We start from the raw sequence: 13,746 nt of genomic DNA, 5'->3' as shown, positions 1-13,746 counted from the left end.
CGTATAAAATACATTCGCATATTAAATACAGAGGAGTCGGGGAGTCGGAAGTACCAAAAACGGAGGAGTCGGAGCATTGATCTACCCGCTCCACAGCCCTGGTTTTGGTGTCCGTCTGATGAAACTGATCCAAAGGGATCCGTTCTGACACACAATGTAAGTCAATGGGGACTGATCTGTTTTCTATGACGCAGTCTGGCACAATAGAAAACTGATCTGTCCTCTATTGACTTTCAGTAGTGTTCAAGACGGATCCGTCTTGGCTGTGTTAAAGATAATACAAATGGATCCGTTCTGAACAGATGCAGACGGTTGTATTATCTGAACGGATCTGTCTGTGCAGATCCATAACAGATCCGCACCAAACGCGAGTGTAAAAGTACCCTACCTTTATTATGATTTATGCCACAGCACAGTGACTAAATGGGATATGAAGGCAATATGTCACGGTCCCTCAGGTCACTGATTTCAGGAAATCAAGGAGATTGGTTGAGCGTGGAGGAATCTAACAGCTGCCTTGATTTCTCTTGATTCAGTGTTGATAGGGTTAATTACCATTAACCTTTTCTCAGCTGTTGCTCTGTGGTCATCACTTCTACCCTTTATAGTCTGACCCCACCCTTCTGACTATACAATAGATAGCTTCATTTGGGTTTGTCTTTGGTGTTCCTGCTCGTTTTTCCTCTACAGAAGTTAAGTGTTGCGTTTGTTTGTGTTTATTATATTCCCTGTAGTTTGTACAGACGTGGACAAAATTGTTGGTACCCTTTGGTCAATGAAAGAAAAAGTCACAATGGTCACAGAAATAACTTTAATCTGACAAAAGTAATAATAAATTAAAATTCTATAAATGTTAACCAATGAAAGTCAGACATTGTTTTTCAACCATGCTTCAACAGAATTATGTAAAAAAATAAACTCATGAAACAGGCATGGACAAAAATGATGGTACCCCTAGAAAACACAGAACATAATGTGACCAAAGGGACATGTTAATTCAAGGTGTGTCCACTAATTAGCATCACAGGTGTCTACAACCTTGTAATCAGCCATTGGGCCTATATATATGGCTCCAGGTAATCACTGTGTTGTTTGGTGATATGGTGTGTACCACACTCGACATGGACCAGAGGAAGCAAAGGAAAGAGCTGTCTCAAGAGATCAGAAAGAAAATTATAGACAAGCATGTTAAAGGTAAAGGCTATAAGACCATCTCCAAGCAACTAGATGTTCCTGTGAGTACAGTTGCACATATTATTCATAAGTTTAAGATCCATGGGACTGTAGCCAACCTCCCTGGACGTGGCCGCAGGAGGAAAATTGATGACAAATCTAAGAGACGGATAATCCGAATGGTAACAAAAGAGCCTAGAAAGACTTCTAAAGAGATTCAAGGTGAACTTCATGCTCAAGGAACATCAGTGTCAGATCGCACCATCCGTCGTTGTTTGAGCCAAAGTGGACTACATGGGAGACGACCAAGGAGGACACCATTGTTGAAAACGAATCATAAAAAAGCAAGACTGGAATATGCCAAACTACATGTTGACAAGCCACAAAGCTTCTGGGAGAATGTCCTGTGGACAGATGAGACAAAAATCGAAGTTTTTGCCAAGGCACATCAGCTGTATGTTCACAGACGAAAAAATGAAGCATATCAAGAAAAGAACACTGTCCCTACTGTGAAACATGGAGGAGGCTCTGTTATGTTCTGGGGCTGCTTTGCTGCGTCTGGCACAGGGTGTCTTGAATCTGTGCAGGGTACAATGAAATCTCAAGACTATCAAGGAATTCTAGAGAGAAATGTACTAGCCAGTGTCAGAAAGCTTGGTCTCAGTCGCAGGTCATGGGTCTTGCAACAGGACAATGACCCAAAACACACCGCTAAAAACACCCAAGAATGGCTAAGAGGAAAAAATTGGACTATTCTAAAGTGGCCTTCTATGAACCCTGACCTCAATCCTATTGAGCATCTTTGGAAGGAGCTGAAACATGCAGTCTGGAAAAGGCACCCTTCAAACCGGACACAACTGGAGCAGTTTGCTCATGAGGAGTGGGCCAAAATACCTGCTGAGAGGTGCAGATGTCTCATTGACAGTTACAGGAAGCGTTTGATTGCAGTGATTGCCTCAAAAGGTTGCGCAACAAAATATTAAGTTAGGGGTACCATCATTTTTGTCCATGCCTGTTTCATGAGTTTATTTTTTTACATAATTCTGTTGAAGCATGGTTGAAAAACAATGTCTGACTTTCATTGGTTAACATTTATAGAATTTTAATTTATTATTACTTTTGTCAGATTAAAGTTATTTCTGTGACCATTGTGACTTTTTCTTTCATTGACCAAAGGGTACCAACAATTTTGTCCACGTCTGTATCTGGGCCTGAGACAGACTTCCATTCTTCCCTATGGTGAGGAATGGGTTGTCTCTGGTCCTAACCTTTTTCCAGAGCCTTATAGGCAAATAAGGGCCTAGGTATCCTGCATATTAATATTCCTACCTTCAGGGTCTATTCATATTGATAGGTAGTTAGGGCCCGGATTAGGGTTAGTTAGGAGGTGACCTGTTTCTTCCCTAGTTTCCCTAGTGATCTCTTATAGCAATTAGATATAATACTACAAAACAAAAAAATATTTAAATGGTCATCTTTTAATATAGTTAGGGTGCTTTCACACTAGTGTTTTTGTTTTCCGCTATTAAGTTCCATCACAGGAGATGATTGGAGAGCATTCCATTCAGGATGCATCAGTTCAGTCCCTCTTATGTTTTTGGGCCGGAGAAAATACTGCAGTATCCTGCATCTCCGGCCCACTTGCCGGAATGTCGGATCCGGCATTAATTTCCATTGAAATGCATTGACGCCGGCCCCAAGTGTTCCTGCAAAATGGATGCGGTTTTGCGGTCTGTGTATGAGGAAAAAAAAAAAATACCGGATCCGTTTTTCCGGATGGCAATGCATTTGTGAGACAGATCCGGATCCGTCCGGATCACAAATGCATCAGTTTGCGTCCGGATTGCCGGATCCGGCAGGCGGTTCCGGTGACGGAACTGCCTGCTGGAATCGTCTGCCGCAAGTGTTAAAGTACCCTTAATAATTTTGGGTAATATAAATGTTAGCTTTAATAAATATGTATTAAATGTTATGTTTTATAACAAATATGAAAAAATGACCCTAAACAGGAATAAGATATCCCTAGTTACTGTTCCAGTGCATCCTGGGTCCCTTACTTACTGGTCCTTATTGACACATACAGGAAATTACCACTCAGTCAATCACTGTGTGGCAGTGTGTCGAGAATATCAGTGGAGGACCTAGAAAGTGTCGGAATGCGAGTGGGATGGAATCGGCGTACTATTAACTTTATTTTTTTATTTTTTACCCGTAATGACCCTTTTCAAAAATATTTAACCTACTGGACAGCCCCTTTATTGTAACTCACTATTATGTATTGAGGCCTGTCACAGTAATGCATTTTCTCACTGTGTTTTGTACTCCATTAGGGTGCTTGCACACAATGCAGATTATGTGCGTTTTTTCCATGTGGATTTTCATACGGAAAAACCACTGCGCAGTATAGTACTAGCGAAGTGTATAAGATGAAACAAATCTCATGTACACTTTGCTTTTATCCTTAGGTGCAGAAATTGACCTGCTGCGCGGATTTAGAAATCTGTAGTATGTCAATTGTGTGGCTCTCGCCCTTTTCCGGTGGGCAGAGGAGATCTGCGGAAAATCAGCGCCAAAAACTGCACAAAAAATGTATGGATTTCATGTAGATTTTCTGCACATAAATCTTCACCATGTGCAGCCATCCTTAGACTCAGGCCTCATACACACAGCTGTTGTGAGGCCTGCAAACGGCGGGTCGGCAATCCACGGCCACTGGCCGTGTGCACCCCGCATCAAGGATGCTGACCCATTCACTTGAATGGGTCCGCAGTTCCGGAGATGCGGAACGGAGTTACGGAACGGAACACCGGAAGCACTATGGAGTGCTTCTGTGGTGTTTCTTTCTGTTGTTCCGCACCGCAAAAAAATATGACGTCATATTTTTTTTTTTTTTTTTTTTTGTGGTGCGGACTGACTATTTTACATGAAAGAAAAAAAAATCATGAGCACATTGCAAATTGATATCCCAGTGGGATGAGTACCTGGTCATTATAGGTAAAACTGTAGTATAAATTTGTCCAAAAATGCCTTTTTGAAGAGAAGTAAGCTGTTCTGAAATTCTTCATTTATGAAGCAGGACGTTTCTTAATACTCTTTTATAAACATTTAGTTGGCTCCCTCCCAGAGCTGTAATATATTGAAAGTCCGTTCCCTCTAGGTAAGTACAGAAATGTGTAAGGACAAAATGACTTTGAGGCCGCTAACGGAGGCGAGTGGATAGAAATAAAGGCTTTATTGCAGAGATTATTGTTGTCCGTTCAGCAGTTAAATCATTAAACAAGCTTTACTTCTTTCAGCACAAATCCAGCTGTCATCATAAATGGAACAGAATGTGAGAGCACAACAGTAGGTGACATAATAAAGATTATTTTATCAAATTACACTTTAGTTCTGCTCATGGCACATTGAGAAAAATGCCCATTTTCAGTTCAATGTGCCCTGCAGTGACCAAGTTTGGTCAACCATAGTTATGAATGTGTTTTCTCAGGCATAATAAGTCTTAAACAGGCTCTGTCATTTTCGACAAAATTTGAATAAATCAATAGTACAAGTGAATATAAGAAACTTTGTAATATATCGTATCAAAGAAAAATTGTTTATGAGCCTCTCCTTGTCCTCCCCACACCTCCAGCAATGATCACTCTCTTTCTCTGTAAACATTTCTCTTGAGAGACAAGACAGACTGTCAGCTCACTGAAGGCTCAGGTTATGTGCTGCCCATATAAATTTACAAAGTGAGAAGGGGATGGATGAGAGGCGTGAACTGCTGGAAGGAGACAGAGACATGGATACACAGAAGCTGCCGCTGGCTCTATTAATCCATTTTACCCCTGTGCTGGATTCACAGCTACACTGGTCATTTCTGCTGTATAATGTCCTCCTGTCACGGCTGAGGATGGGAAAAACCCTCAGCCGTGCGATGCCAGAAGATGATGGTCGGTGCAAGGACAGGACAGGAATCAGGGAGCAGGTCACCTCCTATCAATCCCTAATTCTGACCCTGTCTCCTAGCCGTATGAGCCGACCCTGATGGTAGGAGGGCTCATACTCCAGAACCTAAGATTCCTACTAGCCCTCAGTGTGGCCCTCAACTAGGAGCAGAGTAAGGCAACCTGTTCCTCCTAGATACGGAGGAACAGGAGTCTCACTGGCCAAGCTACAAAGAAAGGGGGACACAAACAGCTTATGGCAATGGCAGGTAAATGAAACAGAACAACACCTACTAGCCACAGACATAGAGCCTGGAACCTATGTATAAGTGCTGCTGTCCACAAGAACACAAACGAACACACATCACATAGGAACTCAGGACCATAAGCTGCAATAATCAAGGAGACCAAATACACCCTTCATAACAGCATGTAATATAACTTATGACCACAAGGGTGGCCCTCACTGGCAGATTGTTTAAAAACCAGGAGGATGACTCCAGCTAACCAAGGCTGAAGTACCCCTCAGACTTCTGCTCTCAACTGAGGCTAAATAGCCCATGTAGCCACACCCACACAGACACACCCAGTGCACACACACACTAGGAAGGGAATTAACCCTTCCCACACCAGGGAAGGGAAGACAGCCACTTAAACGGGAAGTGCACCCATACAAAAACCTCGTGCACAACAAACACAAGGCGCACCTACATAGACAGGTTGCCAGGTGCAACCGCATGCAATGACAGCGAGCAGCCTAGCAACCAGCTCCAGCTGCTCTACTGCCACATACCTAATGTTGCCAACGGCAACTACAGGTGAGGCAACATACTTCAGCCCTCACCTGTGATTGACAACAACCCCAGACCGGTTCAGGAGTCACGGCCTTAACCATGGTCGTGACACCTTCATGCTGATGCTGCTTTCAAAGGTGTGCTAAGAGAGAAGAAAACATGGCCTTCTGTTCACTGTGTGCTGTGTATGGGAGGCATCATAGGAGCTAGTCTCTACCTCTATGGAGTGGAGCTCTCAGGGTGATAGAGATGGAACCTGCAGAGTTTAAGACTTGTGATAAATGCAGAATATAGGTCATATAATAGCCCAAAATAGTGCTATTGCTCATGTACACAGACATGATGACTTATTCTGATGGCACCTGACATGACAGGTGCACTTTAAAGAATATATTACTGGATAACCCCTTTTGTGGTGGATGTTGTGCATATTTGCATATAGTACTGCAGATATGGTTATTGGACCCTCAGGGGGACTAAAATGAGGATAGTTTTGTGATACTTACCTTTTTGGTGGCTTAATGTTAGGCCTATTTGTGATTTCATTGTTGTACATAGCACCACATACAGATTAAGAACCAAGTGTGGTGAATTTTCCCTTGCACATGGGCTGGATTGAGAGACAGCGTATACACTAGACCAGCAAATGCACTTGCATGTGCCAAGAGTGGTACGCCTATGTGTGGTTCAGTGAACTTCCACTGGGTGAGTGCGTATGCATCTGTTGTGGCGCTCACAGATTATGTCATACCAGATTAGTGCAGATCTTCATTAACAAGGTTTGACATTACCTTGCTTTGAGTATTGGGGCACATAATGCATTGAACCAATGCAGTTGTTGGAATAACACAACCTGACATGCGCATTAAAGGGGTTGTCGCAACTTGCCGTTACTAAGGCCAGATGAGACTAAGTACCACCAGGTGGCCAGTAAACAGCGGAGCGCCAAACCTCCCATGCACTCCAAGGTCTCCATTGTGGGGGTTAAAACGTCGCTACTGTACCATTGGTGAATAAAGCCATTCTTTTTTGCTGAATTTCTGGAGTGTGCTTTATACTACTTTTCCCCTTGCTACATGCAACACTATTTCTCTCATCAAATCTGACTGAATTGCCTATGGCGTATCCAAATTGACCTAGTAACTGAAAATATTTCATAGGTCAGTACAGAGTTCTGTCTGTTCTACCCAAGACTGCAGCTACTCCAAGGAGGCATCCACCATACCAATAGGAAAGCATTTCAGCATTGATATGCAAGAAGTTACTTTACTAAGGTTGAGTTCACATTGGAGTTCTCTGTTTTCATTGTTCTGCAGCAGTGCTGGATCTGGCAGCTAACGGAAACTAACAGACTGACCCCCCCCCCCCCCCCCCCCGACTATAATGGGTCCCGTCAGGTTTCCACTAGTGAGTCCAGCGTTTTCTCATACAAAATAGTCCTGCACGAAGGCTTAATTTGTACAACATTTTTTACAGAATCTACAACAGAGCCTCCGATGCAGAGGAGCACTTATATGGGAGCTTTAGAAACTGGTGAGCAAGAGGCTACTTTCTCCACATGGTTATAGTGGCCAGAGGCCACCTCACCAGGCCGAATGGGGACTAGGGGACCTGTATTATGGAGATGTGGATCTGCATCTAGCAGACATTTAGGGTAGTTTCACATACAGAGTTTTGTGGAAGCATTCCACTGCAGTTTTTTATGCAATGTTTTAAGTGAAAGCCAGAAGTGGAACCAGCAAGAACGAGACCTATACTTCCTTCCTTTATCTTCCCCATTCTTTTTGAATTGACTTGGTCTAAAAAAAATGCATCAAAAACTCTAGCGGTGTTTAGAGTACGCCTATAAGTATAAATTATTTAGGGACAAACTTTATGATATTTTTTCAATCTGGGTTGTTATCCTGTGATCCACTTTGTTTCTGGAAAAAAAAAATCAAAAAAAATTCTTACGTTCTTTTTTTGTCTTTCAGATGCGGCTTGATTTTTGAGGAAGAGAAAGTCCTTAAAATGAATTGTACAAGTGACTGTGTCCGCTCCAGTTTTCTTTATTGCGTGTAACGCCTTGAAAAGAAGTAAATTTCTAGTGCAAGCTGAACAGAGGTTGAAATAACATGTATTTAACATTCTCCAGAAAGTCAGTATCTCAGAAACTGAGTATTTTACTACTTGCCTTTGGATTCATTTGGGGACTCATGTTGCTACGATACACCATTCAGTATCCCAGACACCAGAGCAGCACTGAGCTCCGAGAACAGATCTTAGACCTCAGCAGAAGATACGTGAAAGCCTTGGCTGAAGAAAATAAAGACCTTGTAAATGGAGGGAGCGCAGGCTCCATGGCAGGATATGGTAAGTTGTGCAAAAGATGAAAACATTCCTGTTTCTTATTCGCTTACATTTGGTAATACTTTCTATAGCTTGATTTAAGCAGAGATATTGACATACTGTATATAATTTGAAAATATGGAAATAGCTTGCAGATTTTTCTCCGCAGGTGCACGGAAACATGAGTCTGCTCTAGTACAATGCAAACAGAGGAAAGTCTAGCACTCCTTTATGACCGGTTAAAATATCACCACTGAAATTTGTGTTACAAATTTCAGACTACAGGTGATTAATCATATATGTATGTAATAGGACATCTGTCAGCAGATTTGTACCTATGAAACTGGCTGACCTGCTACAGGTGCGCTTGGCAGCTGAAAGCATCTGTATTGGTGCCATGTTCATATGGCTGAGAAACTGCTACCCTCTCTGCACTGTGACAGGGCAAGGCAGGCATAATGACGTTTACACTGTCAAGAGTTTGAGGCAGTTGCAGGGAGAGCAGAGCCTCTAGGTGTAATGGCAACGCCCACATTGCACCTAGGGGCTGATTTTCATTTATTAAAACTTAATCTCAGCAATGAGGGAAAATGTGAAGGTGGGATCAACACAGATGCCTTCAGCTGCCATGAGCGCATGCAGCAAGTCAGATGTCCTTTAAGAACTTCTAGTGCATAAGAGGAATTCAGTGGAAGTGATTTTACGAAGCCTTGAAGTTTTAACAGATCAGGATGGAGTGCTGGAGTCTGTTTACCCTGAACTATAATTTCATTTGGCAAGAACAATTCTCATTTTAGACTTATTGTGCATATGGTGAACTATGTACAATAAGAGAAAGCAGCAGTGTCCAGCTCTGGAGAGGTCATTTGACCAATTTAGCCCGGATGTGGGTGGTATTCACACCCTGCAGTAATTCCAGAAACAGACTTAGGATCCAGCGAATAAAATAAAAAAATTATTTATTTATTTCATAAAAGCATGTACAAAGGTCCCTCCAGATGAGATCTTATAATTACCGTGTGGTAATTACAACATATCATGTACAAGAGGGACCTTTGTACATGCTTTTAAAAGGAGTCTTTCACCTAAACGGACCATTAAAGAACACTAACACCATGATCTGCATTATAGTCCCCATATTGTAATGCTACTTACTATATACATTTTTTTGTATTCAATATGTTAATTAGGTTCTGAAGGTGTCCAGGGGAGGCGTTCTAGCGACCAGTGCCCAGGCCCCTCGTCGCTTTTCATATGAAACCCCTCCCCTTCCACCCCTCTGTCCCGCCCTAGTTTCTAAAGGAATCCAGCGCTGTTCACAAGATTTGCTGCGCCTGCACACTTCATTGCCAATTATGGGCAGAGGCACAAGGCCGGCTAGATGTACGGGCCGCCACATGCGCTTTAAACGCTCTTGTGCCTCTGCCCAGGGCCGGTGCTACCATAAGGCAGACCAAGCGGCTGCACCCTGGGGGAGGGCGGAAAAATGTGACATGGGGGGCTGATGGCTGGGGGATGATGTCTGACATGGGGGTCTGATTAACATTGGGGGTCTGATCTGAGGTGTAATGGAAAATATTTTTTTCTTATTATCCTCCTCTAAAACCTAGGTGTGTCTTAGAGGGCGAAAAATATGGTCCTTTAAACCAGCCATTGTCTGAAGCAGAGAGAAGATACCAGGACCACAGAGAGGAGAAGCGTGGGGGGGGGGGGGCGCCAAAATGTAGCTTCGCTTGTGTTGGCAAAAATCCTTGCACCGGCCCTGCCTCTGCCCATAATGGAGAATAAAGTGCGCAGGCGCGGCGAATATTGAAGAACCTAGGGCGGGCCAGAGGGGTGAAAGGGACGCTTCTAGTTAGAATATACTACAAACTGTGTACATGACTGCCCCCTGCTGCCGTGATCAGCACAATTAACCCCTCAGGTGCCGCACCTGAAGGGGTTAATTGTGCGTATCATATCCCCCTGTAAGAGATCAGGGGCTGCCAGGCAGCAGGGGGCAGACCCCCCCTCCCTCCCCAGTTTGAATATCATTGGTGGCACAGTGTGCGGCACCCCCTCCCTCTATTGTATTTATAACATTGGTGGCCAGTGTGCGGCCTCCCCCCGGCCCCCCCTCTATTGTATTTATAACATTGGTGGCACAGTGTGCGGCACTAATCCCCCCCCTCCCCGATCATTGGTGGCAGCAGAGTTCCAATCGGAGTCCCAGTTTAATCGCTGGGGCTCCGATCAGTAACCATGGCAACCAGGACTCTACTGCAGTCCTGGTTGCCATGGTTACTTTGCAATAGTAGAAGCATCATATTTACCTGCTGGCTGCTGCGCTGTCTGTGACCGGCCGGGAGTTCCTCCTACTGGTAAGTGACAGGTCTGTGCGGCGCATTGCTTAATGATCTGTCACTTACCAGTAGGAGGAGCTCCTGGACGGTCACAGACAGCGCAGCAGCCAGCAGGTAAGTATGATGCTTCTAATATTTCTAAGTAACCATGGCAACCAGGACTGCAGTAGCGTCCTGGCTGCCATGGTTACCGATCGGAGCCCCAGCGATTAAACTGGGACTCCGATCGGAACTCCGCTGCTACCAATGATCGGGGGGGGGGGGGGGGGAGAGGAGAGAGGGGAGGCCGCACACTGTGCCACCAATGTTATAAATACAATAGAGGGAGGGAGGGGGGGCCGGGGGGAGCCCGCACACTGGCCACCAATGTTATAAATACAATAGAGGGAGGGAGGGAGGGCGACACTGGCCACCAATGTTATAAATACAATAGAGGGAGGGAGGGGGGGCCGGGGGGAGGACGCACACTAGCCACCAATGTTATAATTACAATAGAGGGGGGCCGGGGGGGAGGGCGCACACTGGCCACCAATGTTAGAACTACAATAAAGGGAGGGAGGGGAGGCCGCACACTGTGCCACCAATGTTATAAATACAATAGAGGGAGGGAGGGGGGGGCGGGGGGAGGACGCACACTAGCCACCAATGTTATAAATACAATAGAGGGGGGCCGGGGGGGAGGACGCACACTAGCCACCAATGTTATAAATACAATAGAGGGGGGCCGGGGGGGAGGACGCACACTAGCCACCAATGTTATAAATACAATAGAGGGGGGCCGGGGGGGAGGGCGCACACTGGCCACCAATGTTATAACTACAATAGAGGGAGGGAGGGGGGGCCGCACACTGGCCACCAATAAAATTGAAACTGGGGAGGGAGGGGGGTCTGCCCCTTTGTGTCTGGCAGCCCCGGATCTCTTACAGGGGGCTATGATACGCACAATTAACCCCTTCAGGTGCGGCACCTGAGGGGTTAATTGTACGGATCACAGCCCCCTGTAAGAGATCCGGTGCTGCCAGGCAGCAGGGGGCAGTCATGTACACAGTTCGTAGTATATTCTAACTAGAAGCGTCCCCATCACTATGGAAACGCCTCTGTGTTAGAATATACTGTCGGATCTGAGTTTTCACGAAGTGAAAACTCAGCTCTGAAAAAGCTTTTATGCAGACGGATCTTCGGTGCATTTTCCGAGTTTTCAACGGACCCATTGAAAGTCAATGGGTCTGCAGAAAATCACGGAAAACGGAACAACGGCCACGGGTGCACACAACGGTCGTGTGCATGAGGCCTTACTCTCAAGAATGACCAGTCTTCCTGTCCACAGCACAATGCTGCCACACCCATACTTCACTGTAGAGATGGTATTGGGCACTACCTTGTTTCTTACAAACATAATGCTTAAAATTTAGGTGAAAAATTTCAATCTTGGTTTTATCAGACCAGAGAATCTTGTTTGTCACAGTCTTGAGAGTCTTTTAGGTGCTTATTTGCAGATGAGCTTTAATGTGCTTTATTACTGAGGGGAGGCTTGTTTCTGGACAGTTTGCCATAAAGCCCATATTAGTGGAGTGCTGCTGTGATCATTGATCTTCTGTAAGTTTCTCCTATCTGCACACAGGATCTTTGGAGCTCAGTCAGAGTGACGTTGGGTTCTTGGTCACCTCTCTTAACAAGGCCCTTCTTCCCCGATTAATGAGTTTGCTGGGGAGGCTAGCTCTAGACCAGAGGTGGGCAAACTTTTTGACTTGTCGGCCACAATGGGTTCATATATTGGAACAAGAGTAGATTTGTGTGAATTAATATAAATTTAAATTTAAATTTCGTAACATTAAAGGTTTAGTTTAATTCAAGGTAGAAAAGCATTAATAAAAAGTTATTGTACAAAACCTTTATGCAATGTATTTCTTTCATAATATAGTATGTATAACTCATCTTCAATTTTAGTGGGAACAGTGTTGTTGGTCTCACTTTTTTGCTAAGGCATCAAAGTCTGGAGTTAGCTTTGTTGTTGCAATTCGCAGAATAGATACTGTGCCAGTATATAGGGCCCCCATAGTGCCCCCATATTGTGCCAGTAAATGGGGCCCCCATAGTGCTTCCCCTCTTCTCCATAGTGCCCCCCCATATTGTGCCAGTATATGTGGCCCCTGGGCTGGCCTTAGGTGTTCAGGCGCCCTGTGCGAGCTAATCTTGTGGCGCCCCCCCCCCCCGTTCACCTAAACATACACAAAGAGGAAAACAATCTTTGTAACAAACCTTTTTTTTTTTTTTTTATTACAGATAATTTAAGTGCAAGTGCAAACAAGTACAATCATACCCAGTGTCACCCATTATCAGTCTCCTGCCCCTCTTAATCATACCCTGTCACCTTTGCCCAGTCCCCTGCCCCCTCAATTAGACCCTGCCCCCCTTTAAATTATGGGTGACAGACACTGGGTATGATTAAGGGGGCAGGGGACTGGATAAAGGTGACACTGGGTATGATTAAGACCATTGCCCAGTCACCTGCTGCCCCCCTTAATCATATCCAGTGTCAACCAAAGCCAGTCCCCTGCCCCTTAATCATACCCAGTGTCACCCTTATCCAGTACCCTGCCCCCTTAATCATACCCAGTGTCTGTCACCCTTATCCAGTCCCCTTCCCCCCTAAATTAGACCCTGCCCCATTTAATGAAAGATATTTGATTAAAAAAAAACATTAAGAACAGGTACTCACTATTTGAAGTCTTCTGCTCCCTCCCTGTCTGCAGAGCACCGGCCGCCACCCTCACACATTGAGCGGATCCTTCCGTGTCTCTCTGTGAAGGCGCAGCACTTGGACGCTGCGTCTGCGCCCCTAAGTTCCTCCTCAACGCTCCGAAACCTGACCTGGCAGCTGCAGCGGCTCAGCTCGCCAAGCTCCCCTCACACAATGTCGGGCCAGCCTGCTGTAAGAGACCGACTGCGAGCTGTGTCGGCCGCCGGGCGCTCCTGTCGCCATGGTGCCCTGTGCGGCCGCACAGCTCGCACACCCCAAAGGCCGGCCCTGTGTGGCCCCCATAGTGCATCCCCTTTTCCAAAGTGCCCCCCCCCCATATTTTGGCAGTATATAGGGCCCCCATAGTGCTTTCCCTCTTCTCCATAGTGGCCCCCATAGTGCTTCCCCTCTTCTCCATAGTACCAATCTATATTGTGCCA

At 45.2% G+C, this 13,746-nt stretch overlaps 1 protein-coding gene across 1 annotated transcript in view; it reads left to right on the top strand.

Annotated features, from left to right (window-relative positions):
• The window catches only part of CCDC126 (coiled-coil domain containing 126), a 56,362-nt gene that overhangs the window by 16,900 nt on the left and 25,716 nt on the right, over positions 1–13,746 (top strand). The window contains exon 2 of the mRNA XM_044294508.1: positions 7,870–8,248. Within this exon, the coding sequence (XP_044150443.1) occupies positions 8,011–8,248 (238 nt within the window). The 5' untranslated portion in view covers positions 7,870–8,010. The remainder of the gene's footprint in view (positions 1–7,869; positions 8,249–13,746) is intronic.

Source organism: Bufo gargarizans, chromosome 5 (assembly GCF_014858855.1).
Source record: "Bufo gargarizans isolate SCDJY-AF-19 chromosome 5, ASM1485885v1, whole genome shotgun sequence".
Classification (NCBI taxonomy): domain Eukaryota; kingdom Metazoa; phylum Chordata; class Amphibia; order Anura; family Bufonidae; genus Bufo; species Bufo gargarizans.
Note: the sequence above shows the minus strand (reverse complement) of the source record. Positions and strands in the feature narration are given on the sequence as shown.